Source organism: Drosophila yakuba, chromosome X (genome assembly GCF_016746365.2).
Source record: "Drosophila yakuba strain Tai18E2 chromosome X, Prin_Dyak_Tai18E2_2.1, whole genome shotgun sequence".
Taxonomy (NCBI): domain Eukaryota; kingdom Metazoa; phylum Arthropoda; class Insecta; order Diptera; family Drosophilidae; genus Drosophila; species Drosophila yakuba.
Window position 1 is genome coordinate 20,046,293 of NC_052526.2, and position 16,333 is coordinate 20,062,625.

The following is a 16,333-nucleotide window of genomic DNA, read 5'->3' on the forward strand; positions in this document are numbered from 1 at the left end:
GTGTTACCACCTATTTACCATCGTTTCTCCTTGGCAGCGGCAAGTGCCGCCTAAGCCATCTCCTCCCATCCCATCCCATCCACTCAGAAGATCCGGGCAAAGGGCAAAATCGAGTGCAGTTGGGAGGGCAGAGAGCAAGTGCATCATGGGCGTAGTAGAATGAATTTATTCACTTGTCAAGTGCAATTTCTGCTGCCTTGTTTCAAGACTAATTGCAGGCGCAGTTTTCATATCATCACGGCTTTCGACACTTTGGTATTACTCCTACATTGATTTCAGACTTTGCGATAGATATGCATACTATATCCTGGTTGGCTTTAAGTTACCAGGTTTGGATCTGGTGGTTTAGAGTTGCATATAACAGTCTGGTGCACTGCAGCAATGTTTGCCCCTTTTGGGGGCGCCTCTGCTCCTTGGGGAGGCAGTGCAGCTGCTGGCCCGGGGCTTTGATTGCCATGCCGATCAATCAAGGCAGTGGCAATCAGTGATTGAGCCGATGGTTTGGACAACTGCGCCGCGGGCGTAATTTAATCCGGCTTCGCAGCTCTCGAAATCACCACTTGGTCCATCGTGCCAAATAATTTCGCTTACAATTTGCCATATTTTGTGTCACGATTTGTCTTCGTTGCAAGTTTTATGCATCGCGGTTGGCCTGGGATGGTAAAAATGGGTGTGGATGTGGGTGTGGGTTAGTGTCAGGAAAGGAGTGCATGTGCAGGATTCTTTTGCTCCAGCACCGTATCCTTTGGCAGTCGCTCATCCTTTTTATGCTCCTGCAGCTGCTTAAACGTGTTTCAAATACGCAATTTCCACCCACCCGATGAGAGCTGGCGTGAATTCCGTATGCGAATTTGCCATGTCGGAGTATCTGTAGTGCTGGCGAAGTAGCTCCTCGGAATACGAATTTTACATTTTTCGCGCTCCATTTTATTAGACATCATATAAACCTGTTATACCAGTGTCGGCTCACATCCGCCAAAAGCACTCAACCCAATCCGAAACCACTTTTGTGGTTACAAATAATACTGGTGTCGCACAATGGCCATGTAAGTTAAATAAAAATTATTTCTCAAATATACTCGTATGCATATAACAAGCTTATGGCGTTCATAGACCACTTCTAAATGCAAATAGCTAAATGTTAAACGAGTTGGTTTTTAAAGCTAACATGCAATTTAGTTTGCTTTACTTTTCAGTATAGAAAAGGGTATCGATCGAATAGAAAGCACTGCAACATAATTGCAGCCGCAAAACATAAGTAGATTGTTTTTTTAAAGGAACTGTGCAACAAAATGCAACTATTCATGTGGCACCTCACCACACGGAGATCAGAGATTACCGGTGAGTTGAAGGAGCTGTCGTTGCTGGAGTCGCCTTCATTTGGATCATCGTCGGTGCTCAAGCATATTCATTATCTTGTCCAAGTGTTATCCTTCGTGCCCTTTGGCCCAGTGCCTGGACGAGAGGAGAAGGAGCAGCGGGGACAGGAGGAGCAGAAGGAGCAGGAGGAGCAGAGACAGGGACAGGGACAGGAGTTGCGCAACTGTTGTTACTCCTCATGTTAACATGTGTTCAAATCGTTAAGGCGAGAACTTTGTGCAAAATTATTTGCTACAAAACACTCGATTCGTGTTTGCGCCTGGCTGCCTGGCTGCCTGCTTTCCCCGCTTTCCCCGCTTTCTCCTCGTCCATCTGTATCGCTATCTCTATCGCTATATCTGTAGCCCCGTCTCGTTCTATATCCCTGGCATGTCCCTGTGTATCCTGGCTCACACACTTGGGCGCCAAACAACACAAACAACAGCTCATTGAGTTTTGGAAAAGTTGTTAACATGAACATTTGATGTCACAACATTGCATGCCCCTTCCGCCTCTCTCTCTTTGCCAAGTGTGTGCCAGTGTGTGTCCTTGGTGGCCTGGGTGTCCTAGGTGTCCTGGATGTCCTGGATGGGCGCATCCTTGAACGGTGACATAGAAGGCACCCCAAACGGGTCCGAATCAAGCGTATCCTTTTTTGCGCCAAAAGCACCAAAAATGCACAAAACCGTTACCACTTGCTACCTCTTCTCCTCCTCTCCCCTTCAAACAGCCCCCTTTCACTTTTGCAGAACCCCTCCCCCCCCCCCCCCCCCACACTTTTTGGCCAGTAAAAGTGGCAGTAACAAAAACAAAAACAGCAACAGCAACAGCACCCAAAAAACAAATACAAAAACGACAGCAATGACAATGGCAAAAAGAGTAGAAACTGAAATAAAAACAGCGACAGGGAAAACAAAAAACTTTTACACTTAGCAGACTAAATTGTCTACAAATTTAGTTAATTTATGTTATTTATTTAGTTAGTTATCGCTTTTGCCTGTTGGATGTTGCCAGGGGGATGTACAACTGGAAGTTCGGCTGCTGGGCTGGGGGACACATCCTGAATGGGAATCTGAAGGATACGGGTTGTGTGCTTTCCGGTACTGTGCAAAAGGTACTGAAGCCTAATCCTTAATGATCCTTTAATTGAGGCTAATTGGGAGTCGACACAAGGATTTCCTCAATTTTTCGACCAACAGTTCTTAGCTGCATAGGTGTTTTATGTTAGGTTATTTATATTTTAAAGTTTTATACTCCTCTATGAAGTATAAAACTCATGACACTGGCTTCGCACTCCGCAAACTGACGGACTGGAGAGATTTTCCGTACCGTGGAGAGGACTCTTAGTATCAAATTCATAATCATAGGATCGGAGGAAAGGATTGAGATTTAAGGCAGAAAAACTTAACCAACATGCACATAACAACAAATTTCGATGTATTATGATAATTCAAGAAACGTACTCCTTATAATTATTATACTAAAAAAAGCCGCAAACTGCTATCAGGCTAAGCAATCGAAATTTTGCAGGGAAAATGGTTAAATTGTTATCGACAATATCTTGGATTATGCATAGAAAAGTGGTGCAAAATATTATTTCTTGGGAATGTAAAGCGGTTAGGATGTTTAGGTGTTTTTCGAACGCAAACTTAAAGTGGCACCCGCATTTCTTCCCTGGCAGTGCCCCCATTCTGCTTGCGACCCACGCGGCGTATGAGGAATGCGAAATTGCTCATACCGCCCGTGGTCCCGCATCTGAGCAACTGGGTGACAGTTGATTTGCCTGTCGGCAGTGGCAGGTTTTGAGTACGGAGCACTACAGGCGGCATTGCAGGCACTGCAATTACGGCGACTGGAGATTTTTCTAAGAAAACCGCAGAAGGCGACGACGGCGACTGTGGCGACTGTAGCGACTGTGGCGCCAGCATTCCAAAGTAAATTACAAACAAAAATGTTGCAACGAAAACGAAAACGGAAACGCACGCGGGACCCAAAAGCGGAAACCACAACAGCCAGCCAAAATGTAAACAAGGGCGCAGGGTTGTTGAGGGGAATTTCTTCCTTCTGGGGCGGAAAAACAAAGATCCAAAAAAAGGCGCAGGAAAAAATCAAATTGAAAATGAAATGCAGGGGGAGGAGGTTCAAGAGCTTTGGCGGCCAAGCGACTGACGTCGTCTCTCAGTCTCTCAGTCATCCAGACCTCCAGTCATCCAGTCATCCAGTCCTGCAATCCGCCAGTCGCCAAGGAGCGAGCATGCATCCCACCAGCACCGCCCCAAAGAATCGGGACAGACCACCCGGTTTCCGTGGCCTTGCCTTGCTTATGCAATTTGGTATGTGTTTCCCAAGAAACCTTTGTTGCATTATTGCCGCAATTTGCTGAAGTGGTGACGTGAGAGCCATCAGAGTGCTGCGTCCACGAATATTGCCCCTCCCCTTTGCCCTTCTTCTATGCCCTCCTGAGTTCTGAGTCCTTCGTGCTGAGTCCTTCGTCCTTCGTCCGTCGTCCGTCGTCCTTCGGCCCTTGAACCGCGTCTTTTCCGCGCTGCCTCTTCAGCCAGACAGCGAACAAATAACAACGAAGTTCGCAATTTGAAGTCGCGAGAGAGTTCGTTGCAGGACACCGAGGTTTGCATACCCTTGACACGGCGTTTAGACAACAGTAATATCCTTGATTGATAATGCTTGTGCCTCCATCATCTGCAGACTTTACCCCAAAATAGCCTATAAATGTCCATTCAAATGTTCGTGCTAGATGCTACAATGATTGACGGCAACACAATTGTAAGATTCTGATTCAGCTGAAGGTCATTGCAGTTGAATCCTGGCTTTATTCCGCGAAACTATCAATTCCGAGTCTAAGCAACTAGCCCTCGGTGAGTGTGTAGGTCATTAGGGCCATGATGCCAGCGTTTCCCAGAGTGCCCACCACATGGCTAAGACCCTCGTTGCAGCGATCGACCAGAGAGCTGCCGTATCTGGCGAGGAAGGCGGTTGCGGCGACGGCGTAGTAGAGATTCTTGCCATCCTTGATGGCCAGATACAGTGTGGAGACGATGTTGCCCAGCAAGGCGAGATCCTTGAGCGTCTCCGTCGAGCTGTCCCAGTCCTCGCCCAACTTGCCGATCATGTCGTAGAACAGTGGGATCAGCGACAGGCCGTGCACCAGTGCCACTCCCGACTGATCGGATACCAGATAGAACTCGATGTTGGCCAGTGGCAGTGGGATGACCTCCAGTATGCTGGCCGAGATCATAAAGGTGCGTCCGCACTCGTCCGGCTCCTCGGTGTAGGAGCGCAGCAGGCCCAGCAGTCCGTGGACCAGGCTGAACGATGCCGCCAGGTAGGCGTATGGATGGTCCGCCGGCGTCAGCGAGTACATCGTGTAGACGCAGGCCGAGATCAGCAGCAGATTGACCAGAGCCCCCACCACATGCATCTTGTCTATCGATTCTATCACTGTGGTATCACGATATGCGAGTTCACTTAATTTGTGTCGAACACCAAAAAACTGAAAACTGACAATTTGGAACGTTGCTAGTTTGAGACTGGGCTCTGGAAAGACTGATGCCTAGTAGTGGCTTCCAGTGGCAGGGCTTTGAGATTCGAGTCCAGGCCAACTCAGTTTGCTCTATACTCGTATGAGCATACTCGTTGTACCGAGTTCCTGAACCAAATAACCACGCCAGTGCAGTGTATGTCCACGGGCACACAATCACCAGCTTATGGAATGCGGTTAAGTGGTTAACGTGGGCCAACTCAGATGCGGATTGAGGTGCCGCTTGAGTGGTCAGGGACATCGATCACAACACCTGAACGCAGTGTATAAATAACCAAGCTGGATTTTGATCCCTACAAAGGACGCGAGTGGTTGTCCAAAATCCCGAGCGCCCTTTTTCGGGGCTCCAGCGCTTCAATAAAACTGCAAAGTGCCAATTACAAAAATAACAAGTTAGCCCCCCAAAAACTTATGTTGGCTTACCGACTTGCCGTTGTTTCTTTGTTTCTTTCGCCCTTTCTCCTTTATTTGCCCCGATGCATTATTAAGTTTATACCAAGAAATTTGCCGCACTGCATTCGTCGTGTATGTGTGTGTGTATGCCTGTGTGTGAGAGTGGCATTTAGCTGGCAAGGACATTTTCATGGTTTTGCAGTTCCGTTTCGATGGCAACTTTTTCGTAGCACACTTTTGCCAGCGCATTGATTGGCCCCGGGCATTCGTTGCACTGGCAGCAGGAGTCAACTAGCAGCTAACTTGATCCATCTGCAGGCATTCAGCCAAAGTGCAGGATAGTCCTGAATGATCCTGGATGGTCCTGGATGGTCCTGGCCGCTCCTTGGGTGGTCAACTCAAATTGACTGCAGCTGGGTCCACAACACGAGCAACTTTTGCCATCGCACCCCAAAAACAATGCCGACCAGTGCCAACTTGTATTGTCGGTGGCAAGAGTTGGGAGTTGGGGATTCTAGGGTTGGGATTAGGAAAAGGGGAAGGGGAAGGGGAAGGAAAGGGGAGAAATATTGACGGGGGGCAAACTGTGGCATGACCAACGAAAATAATATGAAATAAATTCCAATAGAGCAGCCGAAGAGGAATGAGAAGTTGAGTGGGCTCGAGCCGGGGCCAATTGGGGATTGGAATTGGCAGGGATGAGTGGCCGGACAGGACCTGGAGCAACTGGAGCAACTGGAGCAGCTAGGTGGGAGAGGGGTGTTTGGGGTTAGGCTTTAAGAGCGGACTGCAAGAGGACCGGCGAACAACAAATCCGTACAAATTGAATAAGAACTCAATCTTGGCTACTGTGCGAACAACTTTCTTGGCCACTTTCTTGGGCAGCAGGACGAAGGACAAAGGACAAGGGACGAAGGGTCCTGTGAACAAGGCGGAATGATAAAAAAACACAAGCACACACCCAAGATGCGGAAAAACAGAAAGTACAAACGCAGTAGTGTGAATGGTCTCCCGACTGATTGATACCCCCTATTGAAGGTGTCCTGATGGCAAACAAATAAATATTGCTGTGGAAGCTCAAATATGAGTGGAAATGAGCATACACATTACATGCAAATGAGGGATATACCAAGAGGTATGCGAACAAGCAATGGAACATGCCCGAAAAGGCCACGATGGATGGGTATGAAAGGGAATTGAATTGAAATTCCTTGGCAATTGTTTGTGTATCATTATGGTCATCATCAGTGCCCACGACTTTGTACTGAGTGTGTTTGATTGTGCCCGCTGTTATTATTATGGCTATCGATGCTCCGTCGAATGGGCGTGGCTTTAAAGCCGTGCCAACTTCGTACCGCGTGCACGTAGCCATAACCTAACCCAAGATCGGGCGGCTTTAAGGATTCCGGATGGGTTGGGGCGGATTCAGGTGGCGGATTCCTGGGTGGGGGAAGGAGTCAGCACCAGCAGCAGCAGCACCCATCGATTGATTTAGCATTCGGAGTGTTCGGCGTTTGGCACTCGGCTATGGCGGCTTTGTCGGCCTGTCGACGCACGCGGCACTATTAATTATCATGTTAAAATGTAATTAATTAAAGATGTCGTCAACGTGCGTTTGCACATAACTTTCAATGAAAAGTTAATAAATTACATAGTGCCGAAAACGAAATTACAAACGCCATCAACGAGCCACGACAGCCGCAGCAGCGAAAGCAACAAAAACAGCAAAAGCCCAGCCCTCAGTGATAACAAATCAAACGAAAATGTTTAACCTGCCCACTGATGTATCCTTATTCCCGTGTCCCTATCCCTGTCCCTGTCCGTATCCGTGTCCGTATGTGTCCGTTCGATTGTTTGCCCGCTTGTCCGCTTGGCGAAAAAGGGAAAAGGGCGGAAAGTGGGCAAAAACCACAGCAAAACAAATTAATAAATGCATAATAAATATGCGTAATAATAATGACTAAAGAAAAATCAGATACAATAAATATTATTTCAGTAGTGTCGGCCCACAAACCGAAGGCAGCCAGCCGGCGGAATTAAAGGAGGATGCCCTGTATGGATGACATGTCATAAACGTTTATAAATGTTCATGTGCGTAAATAAAATCGTAACAATATTAAAACTGATGCGTCGCGCTATATTAAATAGATGTCTGCAGGGCCCCCCCAGAGGGTCGGGAAAATGGAAAACGGGAAATGGGAAATGGGAAATGGAAACTGGAAGGCGCGCTTTAAAATAATTTATCGCGTGCAATATTCACACACATGCTCAATACGTGCGCGACTCCTCAAGCGCGTGACACCCCCATCCGCTCCACAACTCCACATTTCCCGCCTTTCGGTTCTGGCCACGCACACGGGGCGTATGGGTGATGGGAGATGGGAGGTGGGAGGTGGAAGATGGGAGATGGGAGCTGGAAGATGGGTGATCTTTAGCCCGACGAGTCAAACGCACATTTGTAAGCAAGTCAGGCAATCGCTTGCCCAATTAAGTGCGATGGAGCACCGGCTGAACACAAGAACAACACACAGCACACACAGCATAACACACACACAACCCCTGAGCGCGGGCTCATAAATGTTATCACAATGGCTAATTCGACAAAGTCAAAACACTCGGATTCGTATTGTCGGCATGCCGCCAGAAATTCACAAATTCAGCGTTGTTACGCGCTGTTCCTCTTTCTCTTCTTTGCAGCTCAATTAAAAGCGGCAGGAAAATAAAACTCACAAAAATTCACTTTGATTTAAAATCCTGCTTAACGAGCGTGCTCACAGGCTCCAAAAGAAGGCACTTAGTGAGAGAAAGTCGTTCTCAAATGTTATCTATTCTATTACTAAGCTTCTGGAAGGGGTGTTATTAGTCAGTCAAAAGCTTCCAACGCAAAGGAGTAAACAATAAAAGGGTCATTCCCAGCCGAAATACGCATAAAATATATATATATATATAATCTTGATTCTTGATCAGCATCTACAGCTGTTACCCCTCTACCCATCCGTCTGTCTGTATGTCTGTCCGTATATCTGTCCGTATTTCCGTTTGTATGTCCATCCGTATGTCCATTTAATTGAAAACGAATAAAAAAAGAAATACAACGAAGCACCAACATGTTGTAAGCACTTGGAATAAAAACTGACATTTACAATTAAATCTTGATAATTTCGACGGTTACTTTTAGCATTTTGTTTTTATGAACTAAAATTATGAAAACATTAAAGTAACAGTATGGCTATACAGCTTCAGCAAATACTTACATATACCTACGATGCAATACAGTAAAACCCTTACTTACTCTTTTATCTTCTCAGCGCATTTTGCATGCCAAATCTTTTTCTGTTTTTCCGCTTTTGCGGATGCACCTTTCAAGAAATCAAAACGCAACTCAGTACAAATCGAAAGGATAACTAGGTGCCCTCCAAATACACTGAACATCGTAATGTACTCAAAGAGTGTAACTCTTTTTAAAACAGTTGTACTTGACGACCTCTGATAGGAATGAATCTACAATATATATGTATATGTATATAATGTATGTACATATATTTTAAGGTCTTATAGACTGCGAATTTCCCAGAAAATAAAACAACTGTGATGGTGGCAAATGAATTGGTGTTTTCATAAGTTTCAAGTAATTGTTTTCCGTGCAGAGCGAGCAGGAATGGAATTTCTAGGGAGAGGTCGAAGTGGAGGTACGTATACTGCGATGCGTCAACGTTTATCAAATGCCTTGGAACGCTGTGTGTTCCACACGCCCCCAGTTTATCCCTGCCCCCCCTTCTACTTCCCCGCCCCCCTTCAACTTCCCCGCCCACTTTCGGCCCATCCCTTCGCGTTTGCGGCGAAGAAAAAGCGCAAATCAGCCACAATTGCCGCTGACAGACGCAAGCATCCTGCTTTGGCTTTTGTGTGTGTCATCTGTGTGTGTGTGTGTCATGTGTGTGTGTGTGTGTGTCATGTGTGTGTGTGCGTGTGTGTTTCTGTGTGTGAGCGTCACTTTGTGGCTGCCTTCAACTCCTTTCACTCCCTATCTGTCTCCCTGCTTGGCTTTGACATTACTTGTGCTGCAAGCTGACAGATTTTCGTTACGGCAGCATTAAATTGAATTTTGACATTTCTTTGCATGCATATCGAAATAGGCGGCCACCGAAAATCCCACCTGCGGTGCAGTGCGGGGTGCGGGGTGGGAAACTTTTGGTGGCAAAACCAAAAGTGCCGCAACAATAAAGGGCTCACTAGCAAATGGCAGTCGGAATTATGGCAACAAGCCGCTTCAATATTCTCTTGTCCAAGACTTCCCGATCAATAGATCCCTGTAAAGAAAAACAAAGAAGAAAGAAAAGAAATTACTCTTTGCAAAATGCTTGCGCCTTTATTGCTTCCTCTTCTCTCTTGTTTTCTAATACAATACTAAGGTACCCTAAGTTAAAGGGGTATATTAGATGCATTGAATAGTATGGCATAGATGTACATATGAATCGCAGGATCGCTTGGCAATTGGATCGATTCATGTCCTTCTGCCTGTCCGGATCTCTGTCCGTCCGTATAAACGACAGTTGGAAATTCTTGCAAACTTTTATAATCTGATTTTTATTTCTTTCTTGGTAATCAGCTAAAGGTGAGCGGAATGTAGACATGGAATATGGAATAAGCGGCAGTTATTTAATAACCGATCAATATTTTGAGTTGAAGGAGAAGATTGAAGACTTTTGAACAAGACTTTTCAATTTGAATTTATACCTTTCTTCCACTATTTAATATTTATATAAAAATATTTATTTATATCAAATTCGATTACAATATTTTAAGTGTCACCTTATTACTTTCCAAGTGTGTACCCAAATAATCTTGTAAATAAGGTCACATTAAAAGCACACTTCTCATTTTTTATCAAGTTGGCCATACCTTTTTTTTTGACGTTTGGTTTTAAGGAAATTTCTGGAAATTTAGTTCACATCTAGAAGCCGAACTGAAAAAAGCATAGTCATACCACTGATACCAACTGAACTTCGATATGCCGAACCAGTCTAAGGTAAGCCCATCTGGAATCAAGGAAACCCGTTCCTCTACCCACCACGAGTTCCTCATGCAGGAGCAGCCTCAGCAGCCGCGTGGCTCCAAAGTGGCGTCTACCCAGACGCAGAACTCGCCATGGGATATGGGGGATCAGTTAACAGGAGCACAGGACTCGCCATGGGATGTGGTGGATCAGGTTACAGGAGCACAGGACTCGCTACCGAACATGGTGGATCAGTATACCCAGACGACGAGTACGGTGGTACCTGCCTTGAATAGGGATGGCCAGTTCCATGGTCGCGTGATCGAACTGCTGAGAGCACTGAACACGGTCATGGCCAAAAAGGTGATGCGGGTTACCGGGAATCCTCCGCGCGAACAGCTCGATGAGCGCGATCGCCTTGATCCTAGCCATTTGGGACTCATCACGTCGGACCAGTACGATATTAGTTTGCAGCTCGGGTGAGTTCAAATGATTAGTTGTGAGAGTCCTGCATTAAAGTTGATGGTTTAATCAGCTCGCTGATCGCGAGGATGAGAGTCCCTACCAAGGAGGATCCAACTGGGGATCTAACTGCGGAGCCAGAGCAGCAGCCAGAGCCAAAGCCATGTGGGGAACCGCTTGCCAAGCGTAAGAAGGAAGAGGGCAGCCAGGCCGTGTCATCTTCCACTTCTGCCGGCGAAGACGATGAACCCAATCCCGAAGCCTGAGTCCAAGCTGCTGGCTTGGAAGTCGTATTGGCCATTTCGTGGCGATACAGGATAGTATATCCTGCCGAAATCGAAAGAAGAAACTAAAACTATAAAAAACTATTTTTTTTTGTAGCGCAGCTTTTCTTTTAATAACGCAGGAAATAAATATTCTAAACAGATTTAATTTAGTTTTTTCTTGGAAATCGATTACTTATATGGCGATCAAGATAATCAGAATAATGAACTGAGTTTATCTCATCCTATACAGCGTTCATATATGTACATAAAAAGGGTCAATGAACATAGATGCCTCATGGAATTTCACATGGTACCTGTCACCAGCATCCGAAGTTTGTAATAAAAATTGATGTGGCGAGTAAGGAGGATCTGAAAGTCTTGTTTTTTAATTGAAACTAAATGACAAATGGCGCTGACTTCTACTAATGAATAAGTAAGTGATTTATTGGTTTTGATTTAAATTAAAACAACGTATACGTAGATTCAAAATATATGTACATGTGTGTGGCATGGAGATAGCCAAGGACAAGTCCTTTCGGAATTCCGTTGCAGGACTCGAAGCCAGGGTCAAATCGTTCTGGAGTCCTGGAGTTCCAGTTGCGTGGCCACCTTGGAAATTAATTTCTCACGTTTCACGTACAATTTGTATGGCCGGAAGCGTTTTCAATCCGTTGCGGTGGTGCGGGCTTCAGCTTCAGCATCGGCGCCTCCAACTCCTTCCACTCCTCCAACTCCTTCCACTCCCCCCACTCCTCCCGCAGTCAGCTCGCTAATGAAGGTTTCATATTGCTCTTGGATCTGATGTGGCTGTTGTGGCACGAAATTATAAGGCGCACAAATCGCCGCACGTAGCAGCAACTTCTCCGTCTCGTCCTTTAACGGGACTGCAGTTCAGACTCCGGACAACGGACTACGGACAACGGACTACGGACAACGGGCTCCGGCACACTTACACGGACACGCCAGGGGCAGCGGCAGCTTGTATTTTTTGGGGGTCCATTAATGGGCTATTAACTCAAAGCTGCAGCACTGGTTGCCCCTTAAAAGAGCTTCTTCAGTCCGCTCTTCCCTTGCAATAAAATGCTCTAGGAAACGAGCTTATTTCCATTTGTGTGGCTGGCTTTAATGGGTATCGAATAGCTCATCTCCTTACAAAATATATGTGCCTTAATATTGAGAGAGAACAAGTACCATATGAAGTATCAACTGCAGCTGACTTGGATATATTTAGAGGTAAGATACTCCGCTGCTGCGTACTGGGTATCGAACTCGGACCTTGCCCCCTTCGTCTCCGCCCCTGACCCACGCTCACACTAACAAACACACACACACACACACACTCATTCGTTTCGTATTTGGAGCGTGTAAAGTGATTTTTGTGCCGGTGTTGTTGTTGTTGTTTTTCCCGTGCTGCTCCTGCTGCTCCTGCTGCCGTGTGCCTCATGCTTTCCTTCGGTTATTATTAGCTTCCACTGGGCTTCGTGTTCTTGGGATTCCCCCTCAACTGGCTCCTTCTTTCCTCGATTCCATGCGATACTCTGCCACATTCCATTCCATTCCATGTGTGTGTGTGTGTGTTTGTCCAAATTGCACAGGATTATGGGTCTTAATTTTATGATTGCTTCTTTAATCAGCCTCCGTAACTGCACGCCAATTACGTCCTGCTCCGTGCTAATTGTTTCTATTTCTGTTTCTATTCCTGTTTCTATTTCTGTTTCTGCTGCCGTTTTTCTGCCTTCTGTTCTTGGCCCCGCCCCCTTTCGGGATGTCTGCCCCGCCCCCCTTTCGGGATGTGTGCCCCGTAATCGATGTGTGTTTTTCGCGATTAGCCGAGCACCAAATGAGCTGGACGCGGCGGATGGAGGAGCACGTCCTCAATGGAAGCTCGCGATGCCTCTCCACGAATTTGTCTTATATTGGCTGGGAAGTCGAGATGTTTGGGCGTAATCAAGTCGAATCGCAGACTTTGCAGCGCCCAGGTTTAACCTACATCCTCAAGGAACTAGCAACGTATTTGGACGCCATGGAGGTGGCTACTTTCAGGTGTTGCAACTGGGAGGAAACAGCTACATTTCCAGGTTTGTACTGTCCAGTTCCCATACTCATTATGATACGATTCAAAGCATGGTTTCCTCATTCCAGTCTGGTGACCACAACGAACTGTCGAAGCACAAGTGATACTAGCATACTATATCCTTTCTTAAGGGAAGGTGGAAACATGTCCTTATTCATCATCAACATTCCTTCTGGCCGCAGTATTTGGATCGGATCCTCGGAGCAGCATCTTGTCGGCCAGGACCTCCTGTGGACCCCGTGCTCCTCCTAATAGCCAGCCATGTGGTTAAGCGGCTTATCCTTGCGGCACAAGACTGCGAATGAGGCATGGAAATAGAAGCCAATAATTTGATGCAGATATTAAAAGGTATATGCCTATTGCTGCCTAAGTTTTCGCTGTGAGACACTCAAAATGGTTACTTCAAACAAAAAGCCAAACGCTGCAATCGCAGCAATTGATTAACACATCCACGTTTGATCAAACAAATGTCCAGGAGTCCAAACAGGAGTTCAGCTATCCAGTCCAGGATGGCGGCCTAATTGCGAAATATGAACTTTAGTTCGGGCGCAGCTGAATGTTGATTTACGTGCCGTATGACTGTGTGGCTGACGCAGGATGTATGCTCGCCTTTGAGGTCCTGCCCCGAATCTAAGCTCAACTAATTATAACTTTGGTGCAGTTCGTTCGGAACCTTTGAAGCCCTTGCGCGTGTACTCGCGCTTTCATGTCGCGCTCGTCGTCAGTTTCGGAGCTGCCAAGGACAACGCCGCTGTGGCAGGACCTCGCCGGTGGGCGGAGTGGCCGAGGTGGCTGGGATGGGCGTGGCCCATCAGCTCGAGAGGCGAGCGCTTTTAGGCGATTTCCCTGGCAAAATCATGTGCAGCCAAAGGCTTCGAGAGTCATTAAGTTTATTAAGTGGGCGAGCAGATAACCCAAATGAGTGCATGCCAAATGGAAGCCAACGCAATTTGCACTCATATCGCCCGCGAATTCTTTGCACCGCAAAAAAAAACGTAACGAATTCAGCTTTCTGGTGGATGGAGGCGGTCCCAGTTTCGAATGATTTAGTCCAGATAAATGAGAAAACATTTTTTGCACCGATCGAAATGAAATGGGTAGGTAAATACGCATTCTATGCACAGTTCCTTTTGAAAAAAGTGCAGCGTAAATTGACTTGAAAACCATCCATTTGTATATTTGTATTGAAAAGAACTGTGTTTCAGCGCTTGGTTTTTTCTTTAAACTTTTACCATAAACATGAACACTTTTCATTTCAAATACATCAACGTATTACATTTCGGAATTTGAAGTCATAAGCCATTGAACTCCAAAGTAAAGCAAAGCAAACAGACAAATAAAAGAGGAACCTGCAGTTGATGGATAAATATGAGATGCATAATACATATGTATTATATACATTCACACCAATTTCGTGCAGTGTGCTTATTCAAATAGCTCACGCTCTGGGAAAAGTTTCCCAAGAGGCCGGAAAAGGATGAGGAGGAGTGGGAAACCGGAAGCGGAGGAGATAACAAACAAATTGCCAGTGCAATTGCAAGCTTGAGATTATCGCCCGCCTGCGGTGGCCGCATTACTCGTACTTAACTTTCCTTAACTCCACTTTGGCTTACTTAACTTTGCTCCAAGTGCAGGGCTACGCTATAGTAGGCATTGCAATGGCCCTCTTATCGCTGCGGCTGATGCACAAATAATTCCCACTGTGGCACAAGAAACTTTTAATGGCCGCAAGAGGAGCGCCGCCCACGCTGACCACAATTAATCTGGAAACCCCAAACCATAAATTTCAATCTACCCGCATACTCGATTGGCATCTTTCGATAACGATTGGCGAGCACTTGCCAGAAAGCTAGCTGCTATGCCACGCAGGACGCTCATGGCTACTTTAACACTATCAGAATATAAAGTTTTTTCTATATTTATTAAATTCAGCTTGATAACAAGGAATTGCATCCACTCCGCCGATGGATGTGGAAGATGACCCAGTTGAACTCAGCTTCAGCCACTTTCTACGTCTTCCCCACCAGTGGCACGTGATTCTTGGTCCTCCACATTGCTCACCGATCCATTCTCAATGAGATTGGCCAGCGAGATCAGCGAGGATGAATCAGTAGTTTGGGTGGAGGACCATTCCTGGAAGGAAGGGTCATTGTGTCTGAAAAGATATGTATAATTCAATATATGTATGTAGAATAAACGCAATTCCTCGGAAGATTTGTTCACCTGTACTGGGTACCCTCTACCTTCTGTCGCTTAGCAAGCGGATTCCCATTGCGATTTTGTTCTGGTACCGCAGTTAGATCCCCAGTTGGATCCTCCTCGGGAGCGACTCTCTTCCTCAAGCCCAGAGTGCTGAGTAAACCATCAACTTTAATGCAGGACTCTCACCACTAATCATTTGAACTCACCCGAGCTGCAAATTAATATCGTCCTCGCCGGACATGAAGAGTTTGGAGAGATCCGTCTGGGTAGACTGATTCACCATATTCGATGGCGAGTCCTGTGCTCCTGGTAACTTATCCACCATATCCGATGGCGAGTCCTGTGCTCCTGGTAACTTATCCACCATATTTGATGGCGAGTCCTGTGCTCCTGGTAACTGACCCACCATATCCGATGGCGAGTCCTGCGCTCCTGTTAACTGATCCACCATATCCGATGGCCAATCCTGCGTCTGGGTAGACGCCACTTTGGAGCCACGCGGCTGCTGAGGCTGCTCCTGCATGAGGAACTCGTGGTGGGAACAGGAAGGGGTTTCCTTGATTCCAGGTGAGCTTGCTTTAGACTGATTCGGCATATCGAAGATAGCTTGTGGTATGACTATTCAGTTCGGTTTCTAGATGTGAACTGAATTTCCTAGGAAATTTTCCTCAACACCAAATGTCAAAAATCGGCATGGCCAACTTGATAAAAAATGAAATGCTTTTAATGTGGCCTACTTTGCCAGATTAATTTGGTACACACTTGAAAAAGGAATAAACAATTAAAAAATATAATATAATATATGTAAATAAATATAAATAATTAGTAGGAGAAATTTATATTTATATACAATTTACCCGTTTACTTCGAAAGCCATCAATCTTCTCCTTCAATTCAAAATGTTTGAACTGTGAAAGGATCGCCTTTGATTAATAAGTACCTAGTAGTCGATACTCGACCATTGCTTTATCTCTGAGCAGGCGAATAAGGGGTGTCATTCGTCACCCGAGTGTTTCCAGGTG

At 46.0% G+C, this 16,333-nt stretch overlaps 3 protein-coding genes across 3 annotated transcripts; 1 reads left to right on the top strand and 2 right to left on the bottom strand.

Annotated features, from left to right (window-relative positions):
- Positions 1-4,141: 4,141 nt before the first annotated feature.
- Positions 4,142-4,941, bottom strand: LOC6526073. The gene has a single exon (XM_002101854.3). It carries the CDS (start codon positions 4,796-4,798, stop codon positions 4,226-4,228), a length of 573 nt encoding a protein of 190 aa, XP_002101890.1. The 5' UTR covers positions 4,799-4,941; the 3' UTR covers positions 4,142-4,225.
- A 5,269-nt stretch (positions 4,942-10,210) lies between these two features.
- On the top strand, positions 10,211-11,201 carry LOC6526074. The gene is made up of 3 exons (XM_015191148.2): positions 10,211-10,340; positions 10,401-10,786; positions 10,843-11,201. The coding sequence occupies exons 1-3, from the start codon at positions 10,323-10,325 to the stop codon at positions 11,033-11,035; spliced, it is 597 nt and encodes a 198-aa protein (XP_015046634.1). The 5' UTR covers positions 10,211-10,322; the 3' UTR covers positions 11,036-11,201.
- A 3,810-nt stretch (positions 11,202-15,011) lies between these two features.
- On the bottom strand, positions 15,012-15,964 carry LOC6526075. The gene is made up of 3 exons (XM_002101856.3): positions 15,518-15,964; positions 15,333-15,461; positions 15,012-15,264 (listed from the first exon to the last, which is right to left on the bottom strand). Exons 1-3 carry the CDS (start codon positions 15,904-15,906, stop codon positions 15,108-15,110), a joined length of 675 nt encoding a protein of 224 aa, XP_002101892.1. The 5' UTR covers positions 15,907-15,964; the 3' UTR covers positions 15,012-15,107.
- Positions 15,965-16,333: the final 369 nt, after the last annotated feature.